Below are 15,408 nucleotides of genomic sequence, written 5' to 3' on the forward strand. Positions count from 1 at the left end.
AATAATAATAATTAATAAATATTACTATTATTACTACTACTCAGTGGTTCAGCAGTCACCCTTGCTTCAGTTCCCTGACTTGACTTTTTTGCCTGGTGATGCATAATGCAGGACACTCTTCTCCAACTCTTGAGTGAATTCTTGAGTTTTGGAACACCTGATGCTAAACGTAAGTGATCCTATGATGCCATTATGCATGCTGATTTGAATACATCACACTTATAGGCTGATTATCAATATCCAGTGAAAAGGGGGGAAGGGGTGTTTCATATTTATTATATATCACATACGGTAACATATGCAGAAGACTAACTGCAGCCAAATGTATGGAATTTGGGTTTGCATCCAGTGTTAGCATTCAGTGCACATATGTGTGCATGCATTTGTACAGTGGGTTTATCTGTTTTAAAGTTATTTTAGTGCTGCAATAATCTAGGGTTAAATATATTTCAAAAACCAGGAGTTTTTTGTTTGTTTTTTACAAAAATGCCAAAACAACGTGGTGTCCAGGAAATCCAGACATATGGAACCCTACAATAATCCACTGTAAGCTGTACCTGTAGTGCTTAAACAAAAGGGAGACATTTATAGTAATAAAGTAACATCTTTGGGTCCCATGCGTCTTACTGTCAACTTTTTTTGCAATGGTAATACAGTTGTACCTTGGATCCCAAACACCCTGGAACTCAGATGTTTTGGCTTCTGAATGCCGCAAACCTGGAAGTGATTGTTTTGAATGTTCTTTTGGAACCCAAATGTCCGACAGGGCTTCCGCAGCTTCTGATTGGCTGCAGTAGCTTCCTGCAGCCAATCAGAAGCTGCACTTTGGTTTTGGAAGTTGAACAGACTTCCGGAACTGATTCCATTCAACTTCTAAGATACAACTGTAGTTCAGTTAATGCAAGATGACTGTGCATTGCATCAGAACTATGCAAGCAAACTTGCATAGAACTGGATTCCAAGATTCATTTAGCTTGGACGTTTTTGTTTCTAGTTTGGGAAACATACACTAAATAATGATCTTTTGCTGGATGCATTCTTTGTGTTGGAACTCTGCAAGTATCTGAGCTACATAAGATCTATTTCAGTTCATGTCCTAAGCAAAACAAAAAGGAGGGTGTGATCATGTTCAAGTTTGATGCCTTGCTGCATGGTACTTGAAGGCATTTCTTTTTTTATATATAAAATATTTATTAGGGTTTTTTATAAAAGAAATACAAAGATAATAAACAGCATTGCTTTGTTTTAACAAAATTTCATAACTTCTTTGGACTTCCTCACGTCTCCCGCTCCCACTTACATCGTTAATAATTTTTTTCAAGCAAATTATCATCTTATTTGCAAATTTATAACCACTCAATTCAATATAGTGTAACAATTCTCCGACAAATTTTTGTTTCTCTTAATCTCATTTATCATCAATTTCCGATCCAATTTAGTGATGGCCAATAATTTATAACCAAGTACTTGGTTGGTACTTGAAGGCATTTCTTGACCAAACCCAAAGTGAGTTGAGTTGCGGCTTGATCCTAGTTGGCGTAGCAAAAAGTTGATCAAGATCAGTCTAGTTTTTCAATAAGATATGTAGTATTTCATAAATTGCTGCAGGCTTTTAAATAGTGTCTCACTAGTCAGTTACCAGTGGTGAATCATCATCTCTTGGCGATGGGAGCTTTTATAAATTGTAAAGACATTTTGTTCTGAGTGTACTTTCAGGCGGTCTGTGTGCTACACATAACTTGCTAATATAGGCATTTGCTGATGAGCAATAGAAATGTTTGCTGTCTAGTAGCCTTTGTGATCTTTTTTTGCTTTAAGTTCAGTGATGCGGAGAAAGGATTCATCCATTTATATTATTGAATTATCTGTATACATAATGGACTATTCAACACATCTTTACTAATCGGATGCTATGAATATTCTCTGTGGATTATCCATGGAGTTGGATAAGACATTCTATAAGACATTCTATTAGACATTCTATAAGACATTCTATTTTATTGTTGTTAGCCGCCCTGAGCCCGGCTTCGGCTGGGGAGGGCGGGATATAAATTATTATTATTATTATTTATTATTATTATTATTATTATTATTATTATTGGTCTAGCTTCTGCTGCAGGTACTGTTGGGAAAAACATTGTAGCTATTGGATATAGGTTTATTGACAATAGTAGCAAGAGGCCTGCCTATCGATGTGGTGGAATAAGCCCAAGAACCTTCACCCTCCATAGTTGATATTTCAGTCTGCCTTATCTCTTGAAACCCGTCTCTGCTTACTCCAGTATCAAGCTCTGGGAGCGAGGGTATCCTGTGGTTCCAACTGACTTAGTTACACCATAGACGGAGGGGATTGTCCGGGGGCTCCATGGAGACACTTAAGCTATTATGTCAAGCCATGGTTTGCACTAGCAGTGGTTTTGCCTCCAAGCTCAATTTACTCTTATATCACCTGGAAATCTTCAGGTGAGATCCCATGCAGTGGCCTTCAAAATTGGGAGGTGGTCTGTGCTTGCATAGAGGTACTGTTATGTGAACTGGCATCTGCATGTGGAGCAGGAATGGGAAACCTGTGGCCTTCCAGATCTTGTGGGATTACAGATCCCATCAGCCCTAGCTAGTAGTGGTCAGGACTGATGGGAATTGCAGCCCAACATCATCTGGAGGACCACAGGTTCCCACCACTCATTCAGGATCTGTATCACTGAGTGTGGCAGCTAGAACTAAGCTGCTGCAACCATGGAAGTGGTAGTAGCTCCATATATAGCCTTGATACACACTGAATCTGCATAGAAGCCTGGTCTAGTTGCAGCCCAGTACACCATGGAATCCACCCAGTTCAAAGCAAAACATAAAGGTCATCTTAACCTTAATCATGACTGAGGAAGAACTTTGGCAAATGCAAGAATATTCAGAGAGTATTTCCTTTGGTGTACAGCTTGACTGTACATTTTAGAACTATTTAATCCAAGCAACCCACTTGTATTCTTGTATTTTTTACACATACTAAGAATGGAATACATATCTATCTAAGACTAGGCCTTGAAGGAGACCTGTGAAGTAAAACAAAGCACCATTGCATTGCCACTTTAAAGAAAAACCTGTGTGCATTGTTACACTACATGGATTTTCATGGATCTCTTTCCCAAGCGACAAAAATACTTTTAAGGCATTCAATTTGTTGGTTGTTTGGTTTTGTTGGAGGGGGGGGGGAGAGAGAGTAAAGTTGTCTGGGGATACTGTGGAATGTCTTCAAACAAGATGAGTCTTCACCTACAGATGGGCACCATGTAACATGTATATGTGATGTACTTTTAACCCTTTTCACACTGAGTATACATGTTTCTTCCTGTTGAGAGATTCACATTGCTCATTCACACACTATTTGCAAACTGATGTGCCTCCTCCCTTTTAACTTTGGTCTGTCCTGTGTGTTACTGCTCTAGTTCTGTGATGGTCCCTTCTAAAAGCTGTTCCCTTCCCAGACCTTATCTTCGTAAATGAGAACTGAGGCTTTCCCTCTCCATTATATGTGCATGTAGATCTGATTCCAGTGGGTTATGAATGTCCTCTTTTTTATAAATTCAGCCGCTCCTTATTACACAGTGACATTTTTCTTTCACTTCCGTTCTACTCACAGACTAGTCAATGGGCCACAGGTCTTTCTGTAACATATAGATCACTGGGGGTTAACAAAGCACCATGGACTGCACTACTCAAGCCCCAGTGATCAGCTGGTTGCTGGGACTTCTGTACACAGCAGCACCCAGTTCCTCATCCCTATTCTATAAGATTATTCATCTCTTTATGTATAATCTACCACAATAATTCCCAAACCGAGGAATTCATTGGATAATTGATGGTTCCCATAAGTTCCAACCCATAGGAAGAGGCTATTCTCTGCATCAGAGTGTGTAAGTTTGAGAATTATTCCTCCCATTTTATTATTTTTTAATACAAACTACCTCTTTTACCAGAAATTTGGGAAATGTTAATTTACTGTGTTATATCTAATTAATTGCCACATACTCAAACTTCTCCCCCCCCATCAAACAAACAAACAAACAAACAAACATACCAGTGGGGCATAGTCCTCAACTTTCTGTCTACCCTTGATATTGGCAGGGCCAGAAATACAAACTATGCATGAATACGTGTAAAATACCGGTCAAGGCTTTGGTTAGACCCAGGATAGGGGAACATTTGGCCTTCCAGAAGCTGCTGGACTACAGCTCTCATCACCCTGACTGTTGGCCATGTTGACTGGGGTGAATGAGAATCCAAAATCTTTTGGAGTAGGGAGACAACAGGTTCTGTATCCCTGGTTTAGTCTTGGTTGGTTTGCCCATCATAGGCAGTCAGTCCTGTTTTGCGCCATGATCTGCCTTTGTTTACTAAACACATAATACTTGCCACTGTCAACCTACTTCCTTGGACAATGTCACAAAAAAACCACATGGAATGTGCCAAGCTAATTTTCAAGATGGCCTTTTAAAACCTATTTGCTCTCCTGGTCTTTTAGAAACTTAATGTTGTCCACCCTCCTCTTAGTGCTCTTATCTCTTAACTGCACCATGTGACATGGAGGGTGAAAAGTCACCAAGCACAAGAAATGTCAAATGTTGGCATTTCCCCATTATCCCAGTAACTTTTGTGGCCCACACTGTTTCCCCTCCCAGTGCCACAGTCTGCTCTTCTCCATTATTCATGTTGACAAAGGATGTTCCATCTGTAGACTGTTCCCCTTGTTTCTGCTTCTCCATTTCTTGTATTATTATTTTCTTTTCTACTTCTTCTTGTTGTTTCCTTTCTTTCTCACTCTTGTGCTTTTTTGTCCTTTTGCTTGTCTGTTTATTTTCACCCTGTTTCTCCTCCTCTCTTCCTCTCCACTTCCAACTTCCTCTTCCCTTCCTTTCTTCCTCTCACATCTTTGGTTCTATTGAAGTTGAGCCCAATGCCGGGACACCACGCCGTAGACCTCTCTCCTTCTGCCCTTGCTGTGCCCATGAAGGTAATGTAATTTCTTGCATTCCCTCCATTCCGTTCCCAAACCGCCATTGGATTGGTGTAGAGACACTAGTGAGCTAGCAACAATATCAAGTGGCTCACCGCCAAACTTTTCTTTCCTTCAATCTCAAAGAAACCCTATAACAACCTTGTTATGAAGTGTGTCTGGCAGGATCGTAAAGGTACAGTATCCTTTTTTCAGCTGTGCATTGTGGGGATAAGGATAGTCTTGAAGTTTATTGGCGCAATTGATCAGAAATGACTGTAGTGGCATCAGTTTCATGCCTTAAGGGTTCTGTTTGGCATGTTGGATGATCTTGCAGGGGAGTTGGATGTGAGTCTACTTCCTTTTAAAAAAGGGTTAAAAGCATACGTACTGTCTTTTGTAATGACTGGTTTCCCCAACAACCCTTGACTTTGAAAAGGCAACCTCCTGATCTGCCATAATCTAGACTGGTCTCCTGCAGTCCGTATCTTGCTAAGCATCTTCTTTATCCCAAGTGGAACCAGATTCCCACTGAAGTGTTTCCATTTCCCAAGGCATGGGGGGGAAAGGGGTGGAATGTGACCGCCATGTATAACTTCGGCTAACCACTCTCTCTGCTTTTCATGGTGTGCTTTCATCAAGTGTTCATCTTTCCTCCCCACCCCTGCCTCTCCCTCTGCTCATTGGCTGTCTAAAAATAATAATAATAAAATATATCTACATCCCACAAATGAACAAAAGTTTCCATAGGTCAGTGTTGACATGTATTTGGCTGTTTTGTGCAGAAGTTTCTTTTCTGATTATCCTCACAGTGGAAAGGGTGGGGAGATTCCCCAGTGCGTCTCATGGCTCCAATGCACTGGACATCTGCATGTGTAAGCTTCTTCTCTCTTTCCACCATGGCTATGAGGGCACCTTGTGCAGAGATGCTCAGAGAGGCTTAATTGGGACCAAGCAATGGATAGGTATAGCCATCCACAGCCATGATTGGCTAGGGTGAGATTTTCGTACTGTGTATGTTTGCTTCTTGTGTTCTGGAGCTGTGTTGGTGGTTTTGGAAGAGGAGGAGAATTCTCGTACCTGAGAATAAGTGGTAGGAACAGGGCCACCAAGAACCTCTGGACCACTTTGTTTTCTTGACCATGATGGGAAATAATGTCTTGCTGCATAAAGACATCCTCAGTTACAAATGACGCATTAGTCAGTGCCATCCAATACTGATAAGCACTACCAGGAGCAGATAATAATGCTTTGGTAGCTGGATCTGACTTGGTAGCTGACCATCCCCATTCTAGAGTGTCTCCCTTGGGCTTCCATAACCCCATGAGTCTGCATTTTTGAATAATTAGAATAGTGTCTAATACAAATATTTTGCCATTTGCACATAAGTAGGCACAAATTTTGCATCATATTTTCCTCAGAATAGATGTTCCAATTAGTTTTATATGAGATGAGAACTCATCTATGGTATGGATGAGAAACAGGAGTTAACCCTGTCTGCAACTTGACTGTGTTCTTTCCATATACTAGTTTCCTAAACTATTGACACCTCTGATAGGATGGTGAAATCTGATAGGTACAGGAAACAGCTGGAATCCCTCTGGGCCTACAGTGGTTAGGCCAAGACCCTGATCATCTGGAGCACATAACCAGGGCTTCACTTGCTTCCAAACTGATTTTTAGGATCTGAATCCAAACAGCTACCCATAAAGAGCTGCATATTTCATTACTAGATATGGGTTGTGGATGTAGCTCTCTAAAATAACATAAAATGGCTATGCTGTTTATTTCATATCAGGCTTTGCTACTGGGTCTACTAGCTTGGTTTTCATTGATTAAGCTTTTATTGAAATACAGTCATACCTCGGGTTGTGAGCGCTGCGGGTTGCGGGTTTTCGGGTTGCGGACCACGCCAAACCCGGAAGTACCGGAGCGGGTTACTTCCAGGTTTCAGTGCATGCACAGAAGCGCAAAATGATCCCATGCTCAGAAGCGCTGAATTGCTTTACATGCGTGCGCAGATGCGGCATTGTGGGTTGCAAACGTGCCTCCCGCACAGATCACGTTCACAACCCGAGGTATGACTATACCTGGGAAGGTACCATGCTTCCTCTTCCTTTTTATGTGAACAGATGTTCTTCTTGTGCTTTTCTACCATGAACTAGTGGTCTTGAGCTGGTGAACTTCAACTGATTGAACCTGTATTTATGCCACACATTATGTGTTTTTTGTTTAAGTGAGGGATCCCTAGCAGACACATTGAGGCAGATCTGCCTGGTGTGACTGATAAAGCCAAGAGGAAGGGAAATTATTGATAGCAGTGGTCAGGAACTGGTTGCTTTCAGTCATTAAGTTAATGCAGGTGGCTTGAAAAGGGGAGAGCACAGCACGTAAGACTACAATACTGGTAGGAGCCAGAATCAACTCTGAAACAGCCCACCAAGGAACTGTTCACTAATCGCTCTATAGTTATATGTAAAGTGGACAAATGGGTGTTGAGTAAGGTGTGAGTGAGAAAACATGGCTTGAAACAGGTAGGCTTTGTTGGAAAGTGTTGGAAAGTGTCAGACCTATGTTTGAAAGTGTCCAAATTGAAAAGGACAACAGAAGAAAAATACTGAAAAGTGACTGTAATTATGGCTATTGGTTTGGTGGGAGATGTGATGGGGAAGGTAGATTCAGGGCACATGGATCCAGTGGGGGTTTTTTTGTTTCTTTTACTGGAGGTGACCCTCCTTCCTGTGTGCCATAGACAAACTAAACAAGCAGATCTGACAAGAGTGCTCTGGCAGCATCTAGCTCAGCTTTCTTTGCACATTTTGCCCCACTCCCATTTTTGTTCCTGCCTGCCTGCCTGCTGGATTTATGGAAATGGCGGGAATCTTTCTCCAAGCTGACCTAAACTGTTCTCTTGGCAGGCATGGGGAAGAAGGACGACCCCAAGCTGATGCAGGAGTGGTTCAAGCTGGTGCAAGAAAAGAATGCCTTAGTGCGCTATGAGTCAGAGCTCATGATATTGTGAGTAAGGAGAGAAATGTCTGCATGCTTGATCCAAGCAGAGAAGGGGAAAGACGGGGCAACTATCCCCAGGCAGAGATATGTTATTACACCTATTTCTGTCTTCACCTTTGCTGTGGTGACAATGTACAGATGGGAATCCTGTTGCTCTGGAGACCCATAGGCGCCCCAAGTAAAATAAAATTTTATAAAATTGATGAAGTGATCTGCTGCTGAGACCTGGTTCTCTTAGCAGTTCCTTCTCGTTCAGGATTCCAAATAAGGTCAATGTAAGAAGGAAGATCTTGTCCCTTGCAGCTCAGCCCTGATGTGCAGTGGGCAGTAGGGGCCAGATGGAGTGACTTGGCATTTTCCTGTTATTTTCTCATCTGCCTTTCTGACCATTCCACAACGTGGGTTTAGGTGAAAAACTGACATGTATGTTAGTCAAGGGAGGTTGTTCTGAACAAGGTTCTTAGTACAACTGAAGGGTTGCCTTACAATCAGTACTGAAAGGGAACACTTTACTACCATAGCATGTTAGATTTTTAAGACAGTAGCTTAGACTGCTGCTGAAACAACCCAAACCAGACATTTACCCATTCTTCTCTCCTTGCAGCGCTCGGGAGTTGGAGCTGGAGGACAGGCAAAGCCGACTACAGCAAGAACTTCGGGAGAGGATGGCAGTGGAAGGTAAGTCTCATCGATGTACTCTGGTTCCCAGTAGAAAGCCCCAGCTACTTCCTTGGCTAGTTTGACAAGACTGCTTGTCCCTTTCTTTCCTAGATCACCTAAAGACAGATGAAGAGTTGTCAGAAGAGAAAAGGATCCTGAATGAAATGCTAGAGGTGGTGGAACAGAGAGATTCTCTTGTGGCCCTCCTCGAAGAGCAGCGACTCCGGGAGAAGGAAGAAGACAAGGACCTAGAGGCAGTCATGCTGTCCAAGGGATTCAACTTAAACTGGTCCTGAGCTTAGCAGCGCACTCGTCTGCCGATCTGTGTTGTCCAGTTGGCATGTGCCAAGTTGGCTGGAGCTGCCTGGATGGAGGAGATACCTTGGCATAGAAACCTCTTGAGGGTTCTTGCAGCGCCTGAGTGCTTCTTCCTGAGAGGGGGTTGGATCGAAAAGTGCTGAGGCCTGCAAACCCCAAGCCTGAGGTGGTCAGCTGAGGTTGTGTGCCTTCCTCAAGGACCTGTGCAAAGAGGCCATTGAGTTTTTGCGATCTCTGAGAGAGGCTAAAAAATGAGATGAAAACATTTTATAAAAAAAAAAAAATACACCACAACTTTAACCAATTCAGGTGGGCCGTAGCTTGTCCGTTTCATATTTACTTAGCTGGTTGTGTTCTTGTTTTTGTTTTGAAATACAAAGGCAAGAAGTGACTACTCTCTTCTGAAGCATCACCCTGCAGCAGCCCACGGGAGAGCAAACCACTCTACCCCAGAGCACACTGTGTGTATGTTTAAGGTTCTCCTCACCAAAGAAGCCTGAAGCTGCCATTATTGTCTGGGTATGGAGGAACCCTGAATTCAGAGAGGACTGGAGACTTGGAAGGCTGGCTGACATGAAATACTTGCCCTGTGTGGTTTCTACAGAAGATACAGGCTCCAGTGGACTAGCTCTCTTTGCTGCAGCCTCCACAAGTTGCCATTGTTCTAAGAGGGGAAGCGTGTGTAATCCACCCCCTTTTTGCCATGCAGTGCTCTGGACTGAAAGTCACAGTTTTTCCTGTCTCCATTGACATTAGACTGCTCTGTTGTGAACCTTGTGACAATTTTGACACTGGAAAGTGCTGATTTTGAAAATGGGTTACTTATGAAGCAGTTTGCAGGAGCTCTTGGATGAAACCTCTTGCTTCGAATCCCCCAAGAATGGACTCTCAATGGGTTTTTGTTTTTTTGCGTATATATCTATATCTATAGATATATATCTTTATTATTTTTTGCACGTTGGAAATGAAGCAAAAGACCTACCCGGGCCCTTTAGTCACTTTAGACCCTTTAATGTCTATTAACTTATTTTTTAATACTTGAAAGATTTGGGTTTTATACCTTTTTAAGAAGTGAGCAAATGTTTGAGTGGTGAATCTGTGTGCCTGCAGCATTCCCCAACCTTTTTCTTTTGTTGTTCTTATTTTTAATTTGCTGTTCTCCCTTTCCCTGTACCTATTTATTAGAGTTCTATTAACACTGTTACAGTTACACGCTACTTTTGATGTGGAGAGGAGATGCTTTTATGTACTTTGGACTTTTCCCTGCACCACGTTGAGGGGCAACCCTAGGAAATATGCAGGCAGGGTTCCCAGGTAGGGTGTCTTCTCAATTAAGCTGCATCCTCACAAAGAGAGCTCACAAAGCTGAGTGGTGATGGCAGACTTTGCTCCTGCACTCCATATCCTCTGTTCCTGAATGGCAAACCTGTGCTTATTTTAACTACTGCTGTTTAAGGGTTTTGTAATTTAAAAAACCCCACACATGCTGGCTCTGTAAAAATCTGCCTCCCAAGGGAAGGATTAGCACAAGCCCCCTGGTTTTGTCCTAGGCCTTCATTCAGTTGGCTCAGAAAAAGGTCTTACAGTGCAGTAGCAAATAGGAAATAACACAGAATAGACTCTTGTCTATAACCAGCTGAGAGGTTCCATAAGCACACCATGTCTTTCACAATAACTTTCTCAAAAGTGCCGACCTGCCACATACAGAATTTTCCATTCACATTTTTTAGCTCCAGTTGGGCTGTTTAAAGAAAGAAAGCTGTAGTTCTAGTCTCCAAACAAAGTGCAGACTATTTTTTTAATTAACCTTTTTTTTAGGGAAGCAGTCATCCCAAGAAATAGGCATGTCCTTTAAAGCAGCCACCATCTTATCTCTAGGTTTCAAAACAGGAAATGCTGTGTTTTCAAAACAGGAAAGACTAGAGAGAAAAAATGGGGAAAGGTTTTAAAACACCCATCCACTTCCTTGTTCAATAAAATGTCAGTACTGGTGACGCTGAACAGAAAGCTGTTGAAACAACAGCATGTGTTGAAATGTAGTGTCAGAAGATTTTATGCCAAAGGGGTACCATGCCTGGCATTTGTTGAATATTAAGATATTGAAAGATTGTGATGCTACACTGGCAGAATTCATACCACATATAGTCCCAGAACAAGCAGGACTTGTGTGTTCATGAGACTTGGGGGGGGGGTGTTCACTAGGACTGGTGTTTATTTGTAGCTTTCGAAACGGAGCGGACTAATCTCTGGTTTTTCTAATATTACTGGACTACAATTCTCATAATCCCTGACTACTGAACATGCTGGATGGGGCTGATGGGAGTCCAATGGGAGTAAAAGGTTAGCCACCCCTAATTGAGGAAGAAAAAGAACATATAACTTCAGTTGTCTCAGACAGCATCTTTGACATCCATAGAGACCAACAGGGGAGTGTATGGCAAAATGGAAGTTAAGCTCTCCTTCGTTTAGGATGGAGCTAGAATTCAGTTGTTAAAATTTGGTGTCTAGCCACATGAAAGAGGCAAATCGGAATTTGCATTAACTATTTCTGCTGTGCCTGGTGCAATTTATAATGGAACTGAGAAAATGGATTGTTCTGTAAAGTGGTCGTAATTGAACTCACTTCTATCTGTTCATTGAATTTTTCACTGTAGGAAAATGTTGACACGCTAAGCTTCTTCCTAAGCTGCCTATAGCTGCATGTGGAATGAGAGTAGAACAGTCTGTCTGAGAAAGTGGAAGGGAAAGTCCTTTCCAGCTCCAGTGCAGCTGTGTAGCTCTGCCTCTAGTTAGCCCAGACTTCTTTTGGGCAGCTAAGACTCCTTTGCAGAGAGAGGAGAGGGGTTTTAGAGCCCATGACAGCACCAGCAGCATTAATCATATTTCCTCTTCCACTCTTAACATTTCCTGTAATATGTTGTGTTGATTGTGCTCGATCCTGCTGTCAGTCAAGAGGTTTCTTTAAATGCAGTGTCTGGCCCTCCTTTTATGACACGGTGCTAATGCAGAAGTAACAAGCACACCTGCTGCATCATCTGGGTTTTTAATCTGTTTTTTAAAATACATCCAGGTCAAAGGCGTTTTAGAGCATCAACAAATATATCCAGAGTTGCATGACCCAGTAGCACAAATTCTTTTTATGGCAAAAAAAAAAAAAAAAAGTTGATTCCCTCCCCACAAGGTTTTAAGAAAATGTATTTAACAGAATGTTTACATTTGGGCCCTGAGACGAAAGTGGTGTATTAGTTTTCCAACCTCATGTTTAAAAAAGAAAATGCTGTGATTGTTTGCAATAAAAATGTACCACGCAACAGTCTGTTTGATATGAAGAGGTAGAGGAGGGTATTCTCAGTGCATGATAAGAGGACAGAAGGCTTCCAAAGAATTGCTGCCTTCAAGAGCACGAGCAGTGGAGCTTCATAAGCAAGTAAGGTAGATGAGACTGTCACTAAAGCTATAGGAGGAAGGGATGTCATGTTTTGATGGCATTGCAGTAATTTAATTTTATACGTATATATATATATATAAAGAAGTACGTATGTGAAACAACCCTGTCCCAAGGAACTGTGGTATCTTCCCCTTGGGACAGGTGGGAACTCTGATATTCAGACTGTTTTATTGTTGGCGTGTGTGCAGTGTAACAGGAAATTGTGTACCGTACCTGTTTTCATGTCTAAAACATCCCAACCCCTGTTTTACTTCCTATTTTTGGTTGCATTTCATTCTGTACGTTCTTATGCACACTTGCTTTGTTGGTGTTGAGAGTTTAGCACCTCAGGTCACCAACGTAACTAAAAAAAAATTAAAAAAAATAAAGTCATTAATTTTTTCTTACTTCATTGGAACTTGATTTTGCTTCACGGTTCACGGTTCATGCCAACAGCAAATTGTTGGCGGCCCTATTCTGCACCGTTTCCAGTTCTACACTATTCTTTTTGAGATATACTAACCAGAGCAGTAAACACAGTTGTGTACAATGCTGCCATTTTGCTCCTGCAAGTCTTACACTTGTGCAACAGAACTTCCCCTTCTTCTCTCCCCTTAAAAATCTGTTCTAGGGGGTTGGCGGACCATCTGGAACAGTTTTCATTTAGGGGGGGCAGGGATAGGAGAGGAATTAGAAGTCCTATTGCATGAGCAGAATGTCAATAGCACCACTATAGCACAAACCCAGTATTACAAGTTTGAGAGCACCATAGACTTTTTATAAAGACACTATACCATATTGGCAATTTTATTTTCTATTGCTTTCCTAATTATCCACCACAACTCGTATGATGTGTTTCCAGTGTTTCATTGGTGGCTTAAGTTCTATAACATGGTGGACGTGTCATTTATATATATAATACCCCAAAGCAAAAGAGGATGTATCTCAAGATGCTGAAACATTTGATTTTGTTTTCAGAGCAGCCTGACATGCTATGGCCAATTTTTTACTTAAAAGCTGCCTTCGGAGCATATCAAAACAAATATAATAAATCATGTAAATAGCATATACACGCAACTCCTGCTTAACCATCACAATGTGTCCCCTGGAAGTTGTTCACATAATGAACCCACAATTTCCATTATTTCTTATGGGAACACTTCTAATGCAGGGTTTGCTATGTCTCTCCTCAACCCCACCCCTCTCTGTCCATGGTTTCTTACTGAAATCACTACAGCCAATCAGCAAAAGAGAGACAAAGTAAAAACAAAAACAACGCAATCTGATTTGTCTGATTCCCCCTCCCCGCTCTCTGATTTGTCAACTATCACTCCCCTCTTCCATAGTTGCTGCCTGAAAATGGCCACCACTGACCAGCACAGCAGAAACAACCAAGAAAGTAAGAAAGCCGGGTATTCGGATATGTGAATCTGCAGAGCCAGGGCTTTTTTTCAGACAAAACTCTCCGGAACTCAGTTTCCAGCACCTCAGTTGTGGAACCTACCCTTGGAATCCCCTCCGCTTGAATACTGAAGTCCTTGCTCTTCCAACAAGCCTTTTAAGTTGAGATCTTTCACTGTCTGCATCTGTACTGGAATGGGCTGTAGGATGTTTTTATGGCTTTATCGCTTGTTTTTCATTCCCTGGTCTCCTCTGTGAGGAAGCACAGAGTAACTATTTAATAAATAAAATTAAAACATTGGCATATGCATATATATATATATATATATATATATATGCATGCATTTATATACTGCCAGTTCAGGCAATATGACATGGCACTAAGTATTGAAGGATACCCAAGTTCAGATTCGTAGATAGCCCTGATGCTTCCTGGGTGACCTTGAGACACAGCCAAGTCTCTCTTGGCCTAACCTATGTGGCAGGGCAGTTGTGAGTACTGTTATCAGATTGGAGTTGGAGTGAAGCATACATACATTGTTCATAACTTCGCAGTTCAGACATGCTAAAAACAGCTGTCAGTTTCACTTTCTATTGCTAGGAAAGAGGAAGTTCAGAAGACAGTGTTGCGAAGATTTTGAAATGTATGAATCTGCAGTTCGAGTCTAAGCCTCATTCTCACCCCACCCCTTTCTATTTCAAGCAAATGAACCCTTTGAACTACATGCTGATAAAACCGGCACAGTCCCTTGTCTTAAAGTTGCTATGTTACAGTGTACAAAGAAGCATTCCTAAGAAGGAGCAGTTTTTATATTTTTATCATGATTTATTAAACTACGGGGTATATTTGAAAGACCTACTTTTTCTCCTTAGCAGAGATAAGAGACCATTAGGGCAACTGCTTTGAATGCCAGATCTAGAACCTGCCTAAAAGGACTCACCCCCCCCCGATCCTTTTATAATTACATATGCAGTATCGGGATGCTTTCAGATGGGGGCTTAATACTGCAAATTGTTCATTTAGATATCATAAATAAGTTGCTAGCAGCAGCGTTGTTGTTTTTTAACTTACCAGATTCCCCCATTCCCACCCTGGGAAGAGTAAATTCAGATTAAATGTGGGGGTGGGGACTACAGGCTGTCATTTTGATGGCAGGTAGGCACTGCAAAAAACTTTCTATGTCACTTTATTAGTTCTTCAGAAAAGGGGCTTCCTTTGATAAAAGCAGAAAGACAAGCAGAAACCTATTACATGTATCGGTAAGCAGAACTCTTTTCCTGCTCGTTTTCTGTCCCTTTGTTACCTTAGGGGCCTTCTTGCACACTTTGACAACTGTGACTTTAGAGAAGAGGTGGCAACTCTCTCTCCCCACCTCTCCAGAGGCACACAGCCATTGATAGCACCTTTGCTTTTTCATGTGCAGCAGTCTTGGGAACACAGCATAACAATTGCATGCTCCTGCAGCACCACAAGACATAGTATGAGTCAGTGAGGAAAGCACCTCATCGCATTACTTTTTAAAGACGTTTCATTCTTTCAGTGGGGCAGAAACAGAGGATTCCCCCAGTGTCCCAGCTCACCTGTTCAGCAGGGGAATTC

At 41.8% G+C, this 15,408-nt stretch overlaps 1 protein-coding gene and 1 long non-coding RNA gene across 5 annotated transcripts in view; both read left to right on the forward strand.

Moving 5' to 3' along the window:
• The window catches only part of MICAL3 (microtubule associated monooxygenase, calponin and LIM domain containing 3), a 213,191-nt gene extending 203,907 nt beyond the window's left edge, over nt 1-9,284 (forward strand). For all 4 annotated transcript variants that reach the window (XM_081879580.1, XM_081879581.1, XM_081879582.1 and 1 more), the window contains 4 exons: nt 4,943-5,008; nt 7,909-8,008; nt 8,607-8,680; nt 8,774-9,284. In XM_081879580.1, coding sequence (XP_081735706.1) covers nt 4,943-5,008; nt 7,909-8,008; nt 8,607-8,680; nt 8,774-8,958 — 425 coding nt within the window. In that variant the 3' untranslated portion in view covers nt 8,959-9,284. The remainder of the gene's footprint in view (nt 1-4,942; nt 5,009-7,908; nt 8,009-8,606; nt 8,681-8,773) is intronic.
• On the forward strand, nt 1,036-4,123 carry LOC309352060. The gene is made up of 2 exons (XR_014161073.1): nt 1,036-1,163; nt 1,485-4,123. It is a non-coding gene; the product is annotated as an uncharacterized lncRNA (long non-coding RNA).
• Nucleotides 9,285-15,408: the final 6,124 nt, after the last annotated feature.

The sequence above is a fragment of the Podarcis erhardii genome, assembly GCF_964252035.2.
Source record: "Podarcis erhardii genome assembly, chromosome: 10".
NCBI classification, from domain to species: Eukaryota; Metazoa; Chordata; class Lepidosauria; order Squamata; family Lacertidae; genus Podarcis; species Podarcis erhardii.